Source organism: Borostomias antarcticus (assembly GCF_949987555.1).
Source record: "Borostomias antarcticus genome assembly, chromosome: 13".
Lineage (NCBI taxonomy): Eukaryota > Metazoa > Chordata > Actinopteri > Stomiiformes > Stomiidae > Borostomias > Borostomias antarcticus.
In genome coordinates, this window is record NC_140246.1 from 8,605,033 (window position 1) to 8,624,526 (window position 19,494).

A 19,494-nucleotide genomic window follows, 5' to 3' on the forward strand; every position below is an offset into this window, starting at 1 on the left:
TCAACTATATTTTGAAAAATAATGCAGGTGAAAAAATGTATAAAAAAGAACAGGTATAAATATAAACCTACAGTAAACAGATCATCAATACTAGCATTGTGACACCAGAATTAGTTGTCCTACAACAAACAGTTGTTTGCTAATTTCATAGAGTATTGTGGTTGTAATGCAGTTTGAAAATTACAGTATTTGAAATGTTGAATAAATTAATGTTTCAGAATTATTACCTTTTCACATTATTTCACCATGTTGATTAAATCAAATCTGCATTGTGGAAGTGTGTATCACCACTACAATGCTTGGCTACTCAGCTTTGACTAAACAAGGATACGTGATTTTTCCTGATTCACATTTCCATACAGCTGGAGTAAGAGGGGTTTCAGGCCGAGTGGTGGAGTGTGGCTGGTGTGGTGCTTACAGAGTAGACAAAGTAGAAGCATCATGGTGGGCGCTGGACAAAGGACAAGGCTGACAATATTTGCTCTCCCTCATCTGACTTGTCTTTATTAACCATCAAAGAGCAGGAACAGGAAGAGGCGCTGCCCTTCAATATCCTGGTGGCAACAAAACCTTCTATTAATACAGTACATCCATGAACAAAACCCAGCCCCGAAGTTCCGGGGTGAATTATGTCCCAGCAGTTCACCACAATATCATTGTTCCTCTGCTCTATTGAGCATAACTGCATTGTTCAGTCAATAGCTGCCATACATCAGCTAATAGAATGCCTCCTTTCACTGACTCACTCATCCCTGAAATGGCGTGCCCCATTCTTCCAAACCCGGTAGATCTTAAAGCATTACGCACCAATAGACGAATCCATTCACGAAATGAACTTTAACTTTAATTAACTAGAGTTAAATAAATATGATGCTGTATGCATACACATGTTAGAATAATCTATAATGTGTCAGTTAATAGCAATGCTAATGCATACCACTAGGGCCAGTAGCATCTGTTAATAGCAACACTGGCTTTTTTTTTTCTTTTTTTTTTTTAAACATTGTTTTCTTTCTGTATTTTTGTCCTACATAGTTATAATCGCTTGGAAGTTCTTTTTATATTAATTATCACTGATATGTTAATTCACTACTTTCTTTCGAATAAATGCTTACTTTTTAGATCAAACCCAAAATATGATGGGCCTATATATATACTGACTCTTTACTGTAGATAAATCTAAACTAGAAAAGTCCACTCCACTTACACATTCAACAGCTGTACATGCTGATGACATGTATCATGGGTGGGGGACAACAGGTTCACTGTTCACTTGCTAGTTATGGTCGTATTCATTCAGGAACACACGTCAGAGGCTGATTAACCATTTATTGCCACAAATGGAATAGAGTTAAGTTTGGCACTGATGGCTCTGCTCTAAATGCACACACAGGAGGAGGTGTGGGTGGGACACACACAAGGCCTTACAAAATAAACCAAGACAAGCAAAAGCATGACCAAGGTGACAATCATTGGTGGAGGACAACATGTTTACTGTATGTGTTGTTATGTGTTAATAACATAAGGACTTCAGTACCCATTAGGCAATGCGCCACCAGGATGTGGTGCTTGGTGGAGAGTATGCCTATCTAAAGTATCTAGCTAATAATCTACGCCCTGGATTATCGAAGAACAAACATAACATTGCACCTTTATTTAACAATGTAGACTGAGAATAACAAGTTCTCTTTTGCACCTTGGAAAAATAGGAATACTATCTGAATGCTTTAATATAATTATAACTAGGCTATACAAAACCAGTAAACAGAACAAAATTCAAAAGTGAATCAATTAGTCCAAGAGGGTCCATGCTCAATGGTATCAATGTCAATAAAAGTTTTTTGTCCAGTTTCATCATCCCATGAAGATTGGTGATGAGTGAATCGGAGGGAAAACGTGTAGACATAAGCCTCAGATTATTCTTTCAGCTCACACTTTAGGAAGGATGTGTGGATGGCAGGGAGGGCTCTTGAGGGGGAGGAGAGAGTGTGAGAGGAAGAGAGAGGTAACATACACAGCTGATTGGCAGGTATGCCACACACACCCACTCTTCTCCCTCATTCCCTCCCCCCTTCCCTCCAGGCGAGCCCAGATCCCATTGGGAGCAGAGGGACGTCTCTTTACCCTGTTCGAGAGCTCACACGCACAGGGACAATGAGGATAGGCTGGCTTCGAGGGCTAGCCTCTATCCTGGCCGCAGCTTTTGTCATACTCTACATCTCTTCCATTAGGCGGGAGGTCCATTCCCGTGGAGAATGTCCAGAGAGGGTCCACGAGAATATCTCCGTCAGGGGACAGGACATCCTAAACATGCTAGAGAAGATGGAGGTCCACATCAATAAGTTGGGTGAGTCTGGTTCTCCGGTTCTACAGGTAAATACTGGAATACTGTACCTCGGCTATGAACTCTTGCCTGTAACTGACTCAGAGACTTGCACTTTCGCAGAGAGGGTTGCAGGGTAGAAGTAATGTAGCATATGATTTGGTTTTACATTTGCATCTAGTATTTACAGTTACGTGACAAAAAAACTTAACATATATTTTAATAATGATACCACTGATAAACCATTGATAATATACACACATGCTGACAGCATACAACAGACATTTGTATGAGGTGCCTTATTTTATAAATCATTCTGAATATAACTATTAATCCTCTGTTTGATTAACAAAACAAACATGCTAGAGTATGTATGTGAGGTGGGGCATGCTCTACAGTATTTGCATTTCAGGGAGGGGATCCTGTGGGTCCACCATCCACCTGCCTCTCCATTTACTCAGTCTGTCTGCTGATAATGGGTACTGTTGCAAAGCTGTATTGTGTGTCTGCAGTGAATTCCGTCAAAAAGATTGATAAAGAGGGGCAGGCTTCTGAGGTGAGGAAGGAGCCCAAGGTCGTGAAGAAGTTGTACCCCAATTCATATCTCTTCAAGAGCTGGGGAGAGGGTCTGTCGGAGGAGGAGCAGAAGGAAGCGGAGGAGCTGTTTCAGAGATACGGCTACAACGCCTTCCTGAGTGACCGGCTGCCCCTGAACAGAGAAATCCCTGATACTCGAAATCCGAGGTGAGAAAAAGACAACAACGCTCCTCCAAAGTAGATAAGCCAACAAGTATCTAATGATCTAGTTGACAAATTGTATAGGAACCTGACATAACCAACAATGCAATTGTTTTGTTTGGCCTATCAGGTGTGCAGAGAAGAAGTACCCCCAGGATCTCCCCACCATCAGCGTGGTGTTGATCTACCTGGACGAGGCCTTGTCCATCATCAAGAGGGCTGTTCGCAGCATCATCGACAAGACACCGCCACACCTGCTGAAAGACATCATACTGGTGGATGACCACAGCACCAACGGTTGGCCTTTTGGTCTACTACATGTGACTTTAACTGTCACTACGTGTGCTGGTTTTAGTTCTTGACTAACTGTGATTCTGTGTCTTCGTGTACTTGTACTTGATTCGGATATTTTCTTTCAAACTCCCCAGAGGATCTCAAGGAGAAGCTGGATGCATACATCAGCTCCATCCATGAGGAGCGTGCCGGCCTGGTGAAGAGAGTGAGACACTCGGAGCAGCTGGGTCTCACACAGGCCAGACTGTCAGGGTATCGTGCTGCCGCTGGGGACGTGGTGGCCATCTTGGATGCCCATATAGAAGTCCATGTGGAATGGTAAGAACAGTACCTGGGCTTTTCCCTTACCAAATGACCATATGTGGTGAGGAACTTGCTCTTGTGCGAGACAAGAACAATCCAACACATTTAAGTAAATGTACATATTATGTATGCATTATTTAAAATAGCGTTTGGATCCAGGTCTGGTCACAAGTCTGACATTTTTCCCTATGCGTTTATACTGCCAGGGCAGAGCCTCTGTTGGCCCGTATCAAGGAGGACAGAACAATTGTGCTGACGCCGGTGTTTGACAGAGTCAATTTCGATGACTTAACCGTGACTCGCTATGGGCCCGCAGCTGATGCCTTCGACTGGGCATTGTGGTGTATGTACGAGTCCTTCAGACCAGAGTGGTACGCTCTCAAAGACGAGTCTCTACCTGCGAAGTGAGTTATTGCTGATGCCATCATTCAATAGGCCTACAATTCATACAGTTCCTCAATTTTACAAACTACTGTAGAGATACACATTGAAGTTTAAATTGATAATTGGAAAAAATTCCAGGCGTACATTACGAAGATATTACATAGCTTAGTTTGCATCTGAAATGCATTTTACATTCAATAAAATGTACTCGTTGTGTTTGTCAGGAGCCCGTCCATCATGGGCATTCTTGTGGTTGACCGCCTGTTCTTTGAGGAAATTGGAACCCTGGATGGTGGCATGAAAATCTATGGAGGTGAAAACGTTGAACTGGGAATCCGTGTAAGTCTCACAAAGTGATTATTCAAGTTGTTCAGTTTGATAGAAGCCAGCATGATTCTATGAACAACTTATCTTCCCAACATCTAGAGGACACTTAATTAAACACCTTTTGGTCCCTTGCTGTTTGGTTTGTAAGGCGTGGCTGTGTGGTGGCAGTGTGGAGGTCATACCTTGCTCCAAGATTGCCCATATTGAGAGAGCCCATAAGCCCTACCTGCCTGATCTGTCTATCACCATGAAGAGGAATGCCCTGAGGGTGGCTGAGGTTTGGATGGATGAATACAAAACAAACGTCAACCTAGCCTGGAACCTCCCCATGAAGGTACAGTTTATATGGAGCAACTGAAAACATAAGCAAACATTACACAGCTACCCACCACAATTCCTGATAAGTACACTTTCTTCATACAAATTAACCTGGTTACATTTGCAGGCTTGTTGAAGCAAATAAAGGAAGTGGAAAAGTATTTACTTACAGGGTGTTGTGGTGTGATCGGTAATGATTTTGCATGCTTTCCTAGGCAGACTGCACTGTTTACAGAAGAAATGCCAACATGTTTGTTAATTTTTCATGCAATATCAACAGTAGGCTATCATTGCCAAATAACATACTCTAAGATAACTTATTATTAATCCCTTATTAATTCAGGTGTTACAGCAGCAGAGTGACAGAAAAAAGTATTGAATATGAAAGAAGCAGAAAAGCAAGTGTAGTATACATACAGTAATACTACTACTACTACTACTACTACTACTACTACTAATACTACTAATACTACTACTACTAATAATAAAGTATACGGTATATAAGGAAATATATATATAATACTCACTTCACCAACCCTGGTTTATTTGCTAATACATGTACAGTGACAGCTGTAAGGAACCGGGGGTGAGACTTCTGTTTGTGCTCCTCTATCTAGTGTTTCCTGTAGTTTAAATCCCCTTCCCTGTCTGCTGCCACAGGACCATGGGATTGACATAGGAGACGTTTCTGAGAGGAAGAAGCTGAGGGACAGGCTGAAGTGCAAGCCTTTCCAGTGGTACCTGGATAACGTGTACCCTATGTTAGACCCCCTGGATGATCTGGTATCTTACGGAGCTGTGAGTCATACAACAGTGTCAGCTTAGAACTTCTGGGAGGATTTACAATCTCCACTCATGCCTTTTTAAAATTACTTTTTTTTTTTTTTTGTATTTGGTGGCTGTATTTGGACATTCTTCTTCGTAAGAGACCACAGCATATATGCTATAAAGATGATGGTTATCATCACATCCTGGTAATCTTCATGTGTGTCAACAGCTGATCAATGACCTGAAGACAGATCTCTGCATCGACCAAGGTCCAGTTCCAGGGAACATACCTATCCTGTATGGATGTCATTTCTATTCCCCACAGGTTGGTCCAACGATAGAACCAGAGCCATATCCATTAGTAACAGCAGAGGAACCCTCTAGAGGGTTCCAGATAGGACCCTATTCTGATCGGTAAGGTGCTGTTTGAAGTTGGAACTACATGTCTCTTTCTGATCTGAAAAGGGTTCTACAGTTATATGGAACCTTAGGGTTCTACATGGAAGCTTTTTCAGTTCTTCTATTGTTAAATATGTTTCTCTATCGTACCTTTTTTTTGAGTGTACATGGAAATCAGCACAATATGCACAAAGCATACTGTACTCTCGCCTTGTCTCTCTCTATCCACAGTCCTGTTATTACAGGACCAATGGAGAGATCTACATAGGAGGGATTAAATCCCACAAGTACAACAGCAACCGCTGCCTGGTTGACCCTGGCACCGGCAGCCTGCCAGGTCTGCACGAATGCAAGCTGGCCAAGCAGAAGGGCTTCCACAGGCTGTGGGACTTCAAACAGGTGACAGCGCTCCCACTTAAACTACTGAGTACAGTATTGTACTGTAGGTGTGACTGACACTGGAGTAATTAATCTATCTGGAGTAATTCATATATAGGAGCCAATGATACTGTAGGTGTCATCAAAGGTCCTCAGTTATTATGTTGTATTGTACTGCTGAAGAGACAATGTGAAAAGGAGATGTTACAGTTAAATGCATCCAGTGACTTAACAAGGGCTTGCTGTTTTCCCACAGGGAGAGCACATCAGGAACCGAGGTACAAAGAGATGTCTGGAGATCACCCAAGGGGAGGACACCTACTACCAGCTCATCATTCAGGAGTGCACTGGGCAGAGCTGGAAAATACAACATATAATCAAAGAGTTCTGAAACCAGATAGGCCAGATAGGACATCATGAGTGATGTGGGATGTTCAATGAAAAAAAAAAACAATGTGACAGACAAACAACTGAGTAGTACTGTATCTTTAAAAGATGTTTGGAAATATCTTCACTGGAAAACTAAATCAGACCAGCAATCAAATTAATTCAACAATGTACTTCCACGACTTGAGTAGATGAGACTGTATACATTTTTGTAATTTATTCATAACGTAATATTAAAATGTGTTTTAAAATATTACTTTGCCAGGCAGCACCAGATACAATTTATAACAGATTAGAACAACATGCCTGTGGCAGTTTTCAGAACACACACATAAAATGTCTCTTTTTATTGGTCCTGGATCTTTGTTGTAAATACATGTACAAACACCTTAATCCACATCTCCTGCTTATTGATATGATTTGTATCTTTCTGATGAATGATATGGCTATGTGTGTCTGTATCACCTGGTCAGCGTTGCTCTTTCTATGAGTTCAAAGAAATGAATTTGTCCCATTTCCTTTGCCACATGGCCAAGCCTTTTTCCTTCAGCAGAGGGGTTAGGGAGCTGTACCTGAGGGAGAGAGGGATGGAAACACTCTAAATACCTCAGACAATATCCCCAAACATTAACTTTGACATTTTGGCATAACTAGCTAGTGTGTGAAATCTAAACACCAGAGACCGATGTGTAGCATACTGTACAGCGGAGGTACAGTACACCGAGGAGCAGCTGACCTGAGGGAGTTGATGGCCAGCTGCTTGAGGGTGCCCAGGTCAGCCCTCAACCCACCGATGGCCACAAACGCCTGGTAGAAGTCGTAGGAGAGGCCTGTGGTCCCGAACAGAGAGGGGTCGTCAGAGCTGATCACCAGAGGATGGCCCTCTGACATCAGCACCGCTGCAGGGTGGTTCCTCAGGTCCGACACCAGCTTCAGCACCTGGGAGGAGAGGGGCAGGCAGACACGGAAACAAACACGGACAGATGTAAAGTAATGTAATGTAAAGTATTATATTCTGTTGTATTCTGTAATATTCAATTCTATTTGAGTCTTCCATGTCTTATCTCGTCTTTTACGGTCTCTGAAGGGCCGCAGCTGTTGACTCACCTGGTTTGAGACGGGGCACACCTCCACCGCCACGTCTCTTGCCCTGGAAAGCTCCTTTGCCAGCGGATGGTGTGCCAAGGCGTAGCCATGCCCGATGCGTGTGGTGTTGAACAGCAGGGCATCGAGGATGTTCTCATAAACACCAGTGCCCTCCATATCTAAGGAAGAATGAGTGCACATGTTTACTGGATGCAAACAGTATGAGCAAACATTGCGTGTCTTATGTGCTCAGTATATTTCGTTTTCAGTGATATATCAAAACAGTCACATGATTATTTGCTTACTCACTTGTCTCCCCTGCATGAAAAAAGTAAGGCAAAGTGACTCCAAGCTCTTCAGGGAGTGACAGTGCCTCCCTGAAATACCATAGAGGCTTACCATCGTCCTCCCTGCCTACCTAAAGGGAGATAATAGGTGTGGTTAAATACAGCATTCATGGTAAACTTGACACCCGACAAGGATTAATAAAGTATGACCTCATCTCGTCTCATCTTATCTTGAAGAATTCTTACCAAGTCGAATCCTGCAACAACCTCTGGGAATTCCTTTTGCATCTGAATGGCCTCTTTTACTGCTGCTTTGACATCATACACATTTAGAATCCTGGGGAGGCAGGGGAGGACAGTAAATACATGCACGCATGCACACACATACACACGCACACACACACACACACACACACACACACACACACACACACGTATACAGTCAAGCTGGAAAGTCTGCATACCACTTTCACCTTTTCCACGTTTTATTATGTTACAGACTTATTCTACAAAAGATTGAGTTCAAAGTGAAAACGGGTTTTTAGACATTTGTGCTAATTTATTAAAAATCAAAATGTAAAATATCATACATAAGTGTGCCACACCCTTTGATATGACACCCAAAGGTCAGCTGAGGCGCATTTTGTCTCCACTGATACTGCTTGAGATGTTTCTACAACTTAATTGGAGTCCACCTGTGGTAAACTCAATTGATTGGATATGATTGTCTATTGCCAACACCTGCCTATATAAGGTCCCACAGTTGACGGCAAACTCCAAGCCATGGGGTCAAAGGAATCTGCAGACCTCAGAAACAGGATTGTGTCAAGGCATAGATCTGGGTATAAAAACATTTCTGCAGCTTTACAGGTCCCAAAGAGTACAGTGGCCACCATCATTCGTAAATGGAAGAAGTTTGGAACCACCAAGACTCTTCCTGGACGTGGCCGACCGGCCAAACTGAGCAATCGGGGAAGACGGGCCTTGGCCAGGGAGGTGAGCAGGAACCCGAGGGTCACTCTGACAGAGCTCCAGCGTATCCTTGTGGAGATGGGAGAACCTTTCAGAAGATCAACCATCCAGGTAGCACTCCACCAATCAGACCTTTATGATAGAGTGGCCAGACGGAAGCCACTCCTAGGTACATGACTGCCCGCTTCGAGTTTTCTAAAATGCACTTGGAGGACTCTCAAACCATGACAATCAAGAAGATTCTCTGGTCTGATGAAACCAAAATTGAAATTTGTTGCCTGAATACCAAGCGTCACATCTGGAGGAAACCAGGCACTGCTCATCACCGGGCTAATACCATCCCTACAGTGAAGCATGGCGGTGGCAGCATCATGATGTGGGGATGTTTTTCAGGAGTGGGAATGGGGCAGGAACTAGCCCTGACAGAGGGAAAGATGAATGGAGCTTATTACACCGACATCCTTGAGGAAAACCTGCTCCAGAGCGTGCTGGACCTCAGACTGGGCGAAAGTTTACCTTCCAACATGACAACAACCTGAAGCATACAGCCAAGAGAATGAAGGAGTGGCTTTGGAGAAAATCTGTGAATGTCTTTGAACACCCTGGAACATCTGCCCTTGACAGCTGAAGGGACTGCTCTGAAGGAGGTTGAGGACTTCAAATCCCTGGGCTCTTGGGTCAACTCAATGGAGCAGGACCTGAAAGTGAGGAAAGCGCTCACGTGGAAAGCTCTAAAGGCAATGTGTGGAAATCCAATCTCTTCGACACCACCGTATTGGCCGTTCTCCTGGATGTGGCTGTGAGTGCTGGACCCTGAGCCACTCACAGCAGAGGTCACTGGATGGATGCTACACCAGAATGCTACGTGCAGCACTGGACATAAGTCATAACGCACACATCAGTATTGAAGATCTGTACGGAGAGAGGCCAAGGATGGGAAGATACAGTAGCAGCAAGGAGAATGAGGCTGGCTGGGCACTGCTACAGACACAGAGCTTCTAGCCAGCAAGCTGGTGTTATGGGAGCCATCTCCATGGTGCGGACGCAAGTCGTGAGGACGTCCTACCAAAACATTTGTGGACATAATCAAGATGGATGCGGGAGTGGAGACCACCGATGAGATCACCAGGTGTATGTAGGACCGGGATAACCGGAGACAAAGATGGGAGGCCTGTCTGTGGATGACCTGATGATGATGATGATGATGATTGAGTGGCATGGCCAGAGCCCAGACCTCAATCCAATTGAACATCTGTGGAAAGAGCTGAAAATGGCTGTGTACCAACACTCCCCATCCAACCTGACGGAGCTTGCAAAGATGCCAAGAAGAATTGGCAAAAATCTCCAATAACTAGTGTGCCAAGCTCGTAGATTCTTTCCCAAGATGCCTTGAAGCTATAATCATCAACCAAGTATTAATCATCAACCAAGTATTAGGCTAAGGGTGTGTACAGACATGTAACCCCTAAATAACCTATTTTTGTCAGTAAAATAAAATTGCATATTTTCTAAAAACCTGTTTTCACTTTGTAATTATTGGTTATTGTGTGTAGATGTTTGAAGCAAGAAATGAATCTATTGTAGAAAAAGTCTGTAATGTAATAAAACGTGGAGAAAGTGAAAGGGGTGTGCAGAATCTGGCTTGACTGTACACATACACACACACACACACACACCAGAACAATTATATAGTATATTATCATTGTTGAGATGGATTATATTAATTTCTAACGGCACCTGTGAACAGAAATTATGACGCGAGTTCCAAGGAAGTCAGGGTGGTCAGCCACAAACTGTTGAGTGACTTCTTCATATACTCTTAGAGACCAGGCTTTGTCATTGGTGCTTCCATCAAGCTCATATGTCTGTAATGAAGATGTTCAAAATACATAAGTCTATTGGTAATTAATTTCAGGGAACCTATAGGTCAATATTACTTCTCTTTTTTTTGGAACAAACCCTTGATAGGCCAGCCCTAACTTCCAGGTACATGACGTTATCATCGTAGAGCTGTTCTAGACCCTTGTAGATATAGTCTTTGAATACAGGCGCGTGAGTGACCAGGCCAGCAGTTGCAATGAATGCCTTCTCAAACCTCTCCCACACCATCTCCTGGTTCAGATAGGCTGTGTCTGGCTCTTCAGTGAACAACGTGAGGTTCTGGATCAAGCTGAAAAAACAACATCCATAACACATACAGTATATCAGACCCATAACTAAGTAACTACTGTCCCATGTACAAACACTCATATCCAATCATGTGTCAACCTGTTGTCAAAGTCTGCAGGGTCGTCCATGTTGGCTCTCATGGCCTCCAGGAGGTGCCAGTAGAGGCAGTCCCAGCGGGGATAGGGCCGGCCGTTGGAGAAGAGGAAACGTACAGACTTGTCCCATGTGAAACAAATGTAGCAATGCGGTCTATACGTGACATTCCTCACCAGCCAATCAGCACTGACCAAGGAGGAGCTGTGGATATGGAGGGCTGCCCCTGTGTGACAAGAGAATGAGATTAAACTGTTGTCAAACGTTGGAATGCACTCCAGATGATTGGGAGAGTCGTATGTTTGGTACCTCAGGCACATTAGGAGGGCTTGGCGCCCTTGTTATAGGTACCTTTGGGCATCTTCTGCAGCAAGCTGAAGACCGGGCTTTTCTGGATGAGGGGCCGAGCCTTGAAGAAATGCATGGCAGGAGGAAATGGCTTGGCGGCCATCTCCCGTTCCTTCAGCTGGCGGAGGCGAGCGTCGAGCCGCTGCTCTGCCTGCGTCAGCTGCACTCTGCCCCCCGTCTGTCTGGAGGCCTCCTGACGCATCATCAGGTCCCTCTGACGGGGGTCGGGGAACCCGCCACACGCCATCACACACCACAGCAACACAGTAACGGCCAAGTTGGCTCTGCGGCTCCCTCTAGAGGATGAAATCACCATGCCCTGAGCTGTGGTTGGAGGAAGATGGAAAGATGGTCTTGTTGGAAACTCCTGAAACTCAGCTGCAAAAAATGGACCAACCAAAAAAGAGAAGAGAAAATGTAGACTAGAATAGTTACTTCAGCACTAGTGCTAGTAGTTTGTGACCTCATATGGCATTGAGGACCACTTAAGCTGGAAATTCTTGAGAAACACATGCATATTATGTCCAATGTCCATCTTTCACACTATACGTGTGAATAAACTAGTGAAAAGCAATGTTAAATGAGGTCCTCCTACTGAGCTCCTACCCTCCAGTTCTCCTCTCAGAATGTGAATCTCTCTCCAAACTACCCCAGTGTCATTAGTTCAGCTATGTGTTTGAGACAATGTGACGGTGTGACATCACTTACCTAAATTGCCTTGTCAGCAGAACTCCCCAATAAAGTGGATTATTGTGCCATTTTTTCCTAAAGGGCATGTGATGAAGTAGTGGAGGAACTGTGAATGAAGCAACTTTTACTAAATAACTACATGCATGCTCAGTGCATTTAACATTTTAGTGCACTTCAAATGATTATATGCATTAACCAACTATAGCAGAAACCTTTTTTTATCTTTTTTTTTTTTACTAAAAAAGAGGACAATATTACTGTTACCATTGATTTTTACTTTATTACATATATATTTTCACAATATAACCCTTTTTAGATGGAGGTATTCAATCAGAACGAACAACAAAACAAAAAAGCACAACCATACAAATAACTTAATAAGCATTTGGAATGCTCTTATACAGTACAGTACATCCTGTGCACCCTATGGAATGACACCACCCCCCCTCCCTGATGCATGAGCTAAGTAGATGCAACATCTCAAAATTAATTTAACTTCATAAGGACATAGAAGGTCTTTGTTTTTCCTTAATACTTTGCTAGGAGGGAAGGAAATGCATGTAGCTATTTTTCAGACAATAATACTCTCAAACATTATATCAAGTGGGAGAGTAAGACGGTGCTAAAATGGTCCATGATAAAATGGGGAAGAGATGGAAGCTAGCCACTGGTCCAATCAGAGTCTAAAATGTTAAACATTCAGCCAATCATGACATCCCTGACTGAGGTGTGTAAACCAAGACCCCTGGAGGGGAGCAGCAGAGTAAACCGTCCATTAACCACGGAGCAAATGTACCTCCTGGCTCCTACTCACTCTCTGTAAATTAAATAACTTCTACAAGGTCTCAGGATGCACAGAAAATATGATGTCACACAACAACAAACAACGTGTCTTTTTTGGAGTTTGAAATGCATTTGAAATTCTTTTCACAGACACAGGAATGGAATCTTTTACACAAAAAAATAAATAAATAACAGCTCCCTCTTTAAGACCATGGATACCCTCAGTCCATGAACTTCCGGTTCAGATTGGCGCCGAAGAGGGCCACTCGGATCTCGGGCATCATCTGGACAAAGAAAGACATTGACTCAATTACTGTGTGACAGAGCTTCAAAACAGATGGTTAAATCAATAAAAATAATAAAGTGTGAAAGGTCTGTCTCTAAACTCGGAAAAAAACTACATTCTGATCTTGTAAGCTTACATTCCATATAACATAGCTACACCAATCTTTACATCTGTGTAGTGAAACAGAATGCGAGTTTGCAAGATCAGGATGGTTTTCACAACGAGGCTGCTGTGTCTGTGTCCTCCGCTCCCGTCTTACCTGCTGAGCCATGAGGTCCAGTCTGCTCTCCAAGGTGTTGGACACCTTAATCTTCCCATCTCCATTGTAGATCTCGATGCCTCCGGAGCTGAGGAGAACAGAGCATTTGAACTGTATTCAACTCCAGTCAATACTTTATAACAGCCGATCAACAATGACAGACTGGAGTATTTTCCCGAAATGTACTGTATGAATTCAAATCTAGGTCTGCTATGCTATTAATTTCTGGTTATGCTTATTGCTGGTTGAGGGCTTTTCCTTACATGTCTGGAGACAGGTAGTTGTTCTGGTCAATGCGGACCTCAATATTGTTTTTCACCGCTGCTTTGTAGATGGGAATGTTTTTCTGGATGGATGTCTGTACACATACAACACAAAAACAATCCGTTTCCAAGTCTATATGCATCAAAGTCAAAATGAAGATTCAATTTTCACATGCCACCCACTCAGCTGGCTGACTGACCTGTACGATCTGCACGTCCTGTTTACGACAACGAATGGTCACTTTGGGCTCCAGTAGCTGATAGAAACCCTGATATAAAACAAACACATGGTTCAACCTGTGGCAAGGGTTAACAAATTGCACATATGGTACACAAACTAGCAACACAACCCTGGCATGCAAAACTTACACATGTAACTGAGTTGGTTAAATTCACTCCTCAGTATAAATAACGCCCACCCACACCATCAAATTGCTAGCTTTTTGGTGGCTGATTGATGAGCCACAGCTTGACCCAGCGTCTCTGTACACAAGACAGTTACAGAGGATAACTAACTACTACTAACTCTGTAAAGCGCATTGTGTTGCCTCTGGGTATGAAATGCGCTATACAAATAAAGCTTTGATTGATTGATTGATTGAGAGGATAACTAGCTTGATTTTAAATGACGAGTCTCACTCTGCACAGCGAAATCCAGCTCCTTCCTTCTGGGTGAAGGTTTATAGTCCCAAAGTGCAGAACAAAATGTCTTAAGACTAGCTTTGTCCCAGCTGCCATCACTCAGTTGAATAAGTAGCAGCAACATTACACAGATGATGATTCTTTTATATTGTATTATCTTTTGGTTTTAGTGAAGATGGTTTACTTCTATTTACTTTTATTTCCCTCTATCTTTCTATTATGTTTGTCTATTGTTCGTTGTATGGATGACTGTATCGCAAACCAAATCTACCTACGGATACAAATAAATTAAACTGAAGTGCGTAGCTTGTAACGGTGTTTATGAGAGGTGGTCACGTGTGTTCGTACTGTAAGTCAGAAGACCCAAATTCAAATCCGGTTGGAAGCTATATTGGTATGAGCGACGCTGTAGCACGTGTTACACACAGCAGAGAGAGGATCTTACCTGCAGAATCAGGCCGTCCATCAGCGCTGGGTACCTGGCTGCGTCCTTGGCCACATTTGCCAGCCGTTGGCGTGCTTCGTTCAACATTTCCTGAGAGCACATATAGACATGGCAGTGAAAATATTTTACATTGAGGGCGACAGTGTGTTTAATGTATATATGAATATATCCACACTTAACTCATGCATTTCACTGTACATTACACCTGTGGCCTGTATATATGACAAATACACCTACTTGAACTTAAAGGGACTTACTGAGATCATATCATCACGAGCCTTCAACACCTTCAGGCGAGCCTGGTTCATCAGATTAGACATCTGACTGTGGATGTAGAGAGAGGTTAACGTGACAGTGAGACATGGATATCCATACAACATATGAACAGGATACAATATTACATTGGATCATGTGACTTGAACATGCTGTATAAAATGTGAGGAAGTTGTGTGTCATGCAAGACGACAAAAAGGCTATTTCTCTTATACAGAATGAAGAGACAGAGGAACTCTCAGAGGTAGATGAGCCTCTGAGATCGTCTGGGCCGCGGGGAAAGTGACTCACATTTTCTTCTGTTGCTCGATCTGCTTCTCTTTCTTCTCGTAGTACTCCATGATCTTCAGCCTTTGCGTCTGCACCAGACGACCCTTCTCGATGTTGAACTCTTCTTCAGCCTGCAGGGGGAGACCTGCATCACTCACAGGAAGGGCACGTGGTCATACTTTATGCAAGAGCTCAGTGACAGGTCCCTGTATCCCAAATCAAGCCCTAGATACTTGTGCAGATCTGAGGGTAATTGGGGGTGTAGCAGCTTCACTTTGCTCTCTGATAGGCCAGGTGGAATCCACCATCTTGCTTTTTTTCTATTCCATCCCCTCAGGTGAACACAGACAACTCTTTGGATGAATTCATCTCTCTGGCAGACACTGAGGTGCATAGACACAGTACCTTAGCATCGATTTCTTCTGCCTTCTCATTGGCCTCCTGCTCAATGAAGGCCATCATGTGCTTGATCTAAATAGGAGAAAGAGGTTAACGTGAATGCTTACTGTTAGGCTAAGCACAAAGCAAAGCATTACAAAAAACATTTTCTTATCCTATTTGTTCCCATGGTTCGTACAGAGCAGAAAATCTGCTTTCTCCTGGAATAAACTACAGGAAGAACTGAAATGAACCAATCTCATATCTCTGGGTGATTTTAGGAATGTAAGTGTTTTAAGATGCTATGTTTTACTTCAGACTGAATAGCTGTATCTGTGTTATTTTATGTATTGTTGATGGTTGTATTGTCTGTAACTACTGTATTGTATAGGCCTATGCTGCTACCGTGGCCAGGTCTCTTTTGCAAAAGAGATTTTAATCTCCTGGATAAATAAAGGTTGAATTAATGAAAATGGTCTTGTTTGGTCACAAATTTTAAAAAGCACAATAGGCTATAGGTTTGGTTTACATTTTGTTTTTCTCCTCATGCCAAGGAGAGATTGCGTGAGGTCCTCCTTCCCCTGTCCCAAATTAGTTGCCTCATTTCTGAACTCTATCACTGAGGCGTGGAATGTGTCTGCCTAGTGTGTGCATTTGCATTTTGGAATTGCTCAAAGATATTTCTTACGAAACGTGGGCTGAGCACATGCCTATTGCTTTGGAGTAAGATACTGTATAGATAACAACTTTTGAATCCACTGCATGACTAGCTGGTGACCAGTCCAGTGCTAGTTCCTCACGGGGCTATCATGTGACCATGGAAATATGGCCTATTTATTCTCTCAATCAAATACGCAATGATTCCATAACGACAATAAATGAGGTTAATTTGGCATCTGTACAATTTATACTTGGGATTACAAAGGGACCGAATGCTTATTCCCATATCGTAGACTATGCTTTTCTCAATGTCAACCGTGACAGATACTTGATTCTGAATGTAAACGAGGTAGGAGGATCATTCCCATTCTTTGAAAATAAAACATGGCCCAATGCACAGTGTCAGATATAGTAGATGAGCGCCTATGCGATTCTGAAGGTTACGAAATGAAGCCTACCTGCTTCTGTACATCGGCATCGCTGAGCGCCATGGTCGCAGCTGTCAAAAATCCGCTTCTACCTGGGAGGGAAAGATGGAGACGGTGATTTCAATGCAAGAATTGTCGCCAGGTCAACAACATATGGATTCTGAAAAAACTGTGCATTATCAAAATGTATAATTACCAGAAAAATGTAGGCAAGAATGGATGAATTAATCGCCGTAGTCGTGACTCGCAAAGATGTCTACGATGGATCAGCTGATTTTCTACATCACATGATGTTTACTTCCTGCCCAGTCAACCAATAAGGTGAGGTCAAGAATTCCGTATACAGTTCCACTTATATTATGAATTGTACATTTTTTAAGACATGACACCTACACAGACCAGCACAATGAGCGGAATATAAAACAACACTGAACAAATTTATAAAATGAAACTATGTACACTAGATGCAAGATATATGAATTATAACATGGTATTGAATGGTAGCCTGGCTATGCAAAAACTCCATCTAAATTATGAACTAAATAGTGGAACGATATTGCGATAATGTAAATTGGATATTGACGTTACAGTAGGATTTCATAAGATTTTAAGCATTTAAATATTGCTATAGGCTATTGCTAAGATAAATTGAGAGGAAGAAATGACTATAAGCTCCTATTTGAATACCGTGTCTTTGTAGACTGCTTTGGCTCCGCTAAAGCTATTCTAATCATTATTATAATTTGGTTCGACAATAAATTGACTTCGGAGCACTCACGAGGCAATGGCATAATTTTACCAGCAGAGGGTACTGGAGGCTCAGATGATTTCTACAATAATTTATTTGATTTATATTTTGATAAGTCCATTCATACGTCTCAGTCAAAGACATTGGTAGCAGTATTGCAAAACTATTGCAATTGTTTACCAACACAAACCCCTCCCTGAACCCTCTTATTGTGTCAAAGGTTCTTCTCTGAATGGCAGAAGCCTGCTGCACATGTCCAAAACAGACATCTGATAATAGCCTACAGCTCAGATCACCTTTCACACTGGAATAATTGTGCATAGAGATAAATCAAACAGTCTGTTCGGAACGATTTCACGGTAGTTACTCAATAACAGAAACCTTTTCCCGTTCTGAAAAGCTAGCAGAGTCACTACACACGCTCTAGCCAACTGTTATGTAATAGCTGCCCAGAGTGGGAGAGAGAGGGAGAGATTAGAAATGGGGGGGGGGGGGGGGGGCTGATTCGACTGCCAACTTCAGCTTGCATGTCAGGCTCTCTGTTGCTGTGTCCCTGACTCCATGTCTAAATGCACGTCTCACATACAGTCTGAACATCTGTCTTATGCTTAACAGCTTCCACCTCTTCAACAGATTACAGAGAGGAGCCAGGTAGGTTGGACACCTATTTTCTGTTTATAATGGAAAGGTTAGAGCACTTTCATGCCATAGAAGGTTTTGTATGGGACTTTACAGTAATAAACCAGTTTAGACATGCTTGGTACTGTATCCGTAGAATGGTGACTTGGCTTTGTAAAAACCTGATCTGTTTATTTATATGATCAATATTTGTAATTATGGAACACTTTACAGTTATGAAGGGCAACAATCTAACCTTGTTTACCACCTGTCCACAAAGTCAAGTCTGTTGCTAGGGCTATGTCATTCTGTCATTTATAGTACTGTATGCTCAAATCAGCGGAGGAAGGATTATCTGAACTGTTGTTTGCAGTTTGTTTGTCTGTGAAATATACATCTACAGTAACTGTTGATCATTCCTTGAGTATGTGTGTGTGTTTGTGTGTGTATGTGTATGTGTGAGTGTATAGTGTGTGTGTGAGTGGGGGTATCTATGTGGATTGAGGAGAGGGAGAATAATCAGATTTGTCACTGGTCATGACAGTGGTTACACTCCACTTCCTGTGTTTGACATTCAGTATGACCTTCACTTTGATCTGATTGGCTCTGCACCTCTGACATCACAGTCATTCCTGCTGTGATATTACTATGGTGAAAAGCTTGCTCTGTTAAAATCCTTTCAATATAAACAAATATGGCAAAAAGCATGAGCCACCAACACAAGAGAGATTGTTTTGCTTGGCACGTAGGAAGGTTCAGAGATCTTTGTCCCTGGTAGGATAGGATAATTAAGAAACCTATTACCCGTGCATGTAGGCTAATACGTTTAGGATTATGGGAAATGGTTGATTGGCTTTTGAACTGGTTGGGACATCTCTCTGTCCCAACTGCCAGTCAGTATTAGCCCTCTGGTAATGTGAGAATGGGAAACTAGTCACATGACGCCTGCTTAGTCATCACACATGCCTATGGGAATATTTTCTTCATAGTCTCTTCTCCCCAGACTGACTAGTATGGCAATTATAGACAGGCCTTTATAAAAGGTTTCTTTGTTTGAAACTATAGGTCCATTTAATTGAGATATGCAAGCAGCATGTTGAGCAGACAGTGGCCAAGAACATTCCCAGACTTAATACTGATTGTATTTAAAGATGTGTGAATAAATCAGTTGAATAGG

General features: G+C 42.6%; 3 protein-coding genes across 3 annotated transcripts; 1 reads left to right on the top strand and 2 right to left on the bottom strand.

Annotated features, from left to right (window-relative positions):
• Positions 1-2,154: 2,154 nt before the first annotated feature.
• Positions 2,155-6,623, top strand: LOC311316966 (putative polypeptide N-acetylgalactosaminyltransferase 8; the record flags this gene model as incomplete). The annotated part of the gene is made up of 11 exons (XM_084447950.1): positions 2,155-2,347; positions 2,836-3,067; positions 3,192-3,358; positions 3,490-3,673; positions 3,865-4,062; positions 4,267-4,381; positions 4,518-4,703; positions 5,348-5,485; positions 5,685-5,780; positions 6,086-6,253; positions 6,489-6,623. 11 exons carry the CDS (start codon positions 2,155-2,157, stop codon positions 6,621-6,623), a joined length of 1,812 nt encoding a protein of 603 aa, XP_084304076.1.
• A 480-nt stretch (positions 6,624-7,103) lies between these two features.
• Positions 7,104-11,890, bottom strand: ada2b (adenosine deaminase 2b; the record flags this gene model as incomplete). Its single annotated transcript, XM_084447737.1, has 9 exons — positions 7,104-7,191; positions 7,356-7,558; positions 7,727-7,884; positions 8,015-8,123; positions 8,239-8,329; positions 10,702-10,829; positions 10,924-11,134; positions 11,233-11,452; positions 11,578-11,890. 9 exons carry the CDS (start codon positions 11,888-11,890, stop codon positions 7,104-7,106), a joined length of 1,521 nt encoding a protein of 506 aa, XP_084303863.1.
• Positions 11,891-12,595: 705 nt separating this feature from the next.
• atp6v1e1b (ATPase H+ transporting V1 subunit E1b) lies at positions 12,596-17,167 on the bottom strand. The gene is made up of 10 exons (XM_084447629.1): positions 17,148-17,167; positions 16,982-17,043; positions 15,891-15,956; positions 15,507-15,616; positions 15,200-15,266; positions 14,943-15,032; positions 14,056-14,124; positions 13,856-13,950; positions 13,593-13,680; positions 12,596-13,331 (listed from the first exon to the last, which is right to left on the bottom strand). The coding sequence occupies exons 2-10, from the start codon at positions 17,012-17,014 to the stop codon at positions 13,269-13,271; spliced, it is 681 nt and encodes a 226-aa protein (XP_084303755.1). The 5' UTR covers positions 17,015-17,043; positions 17,148-17,167; the 3' UTR covers positions 12,596-13,268.
• Between the last annotated feature and the right edge of the window lie 2,327 nt (positions 17,168-19,494).

Excerpts from the sequence above, each read along its gene's own strand:
- atp6v1e1b (XM_084447629.1), bottom strand. The coding sequence starts at position 17,014 with ATGGCGCTCAGCGATGCCGATGTACAGAAGCAG. Across the intron at positions 15,267-15,506 it reads ATCGAGCAACAGAAGAAAAT|TCAGATGTCTAATCTGATGA; the intron begins GTGAGTCACTTT and ends CTACATCCACAG. Across the intron at positions 15,033-15,199 it reads CTCGTGATGATATGATCTCA|GAAATGTTGAACGAAGCACG; the intron begins GTAAGTCCCTTT and ends ATGTGCTCTCAG.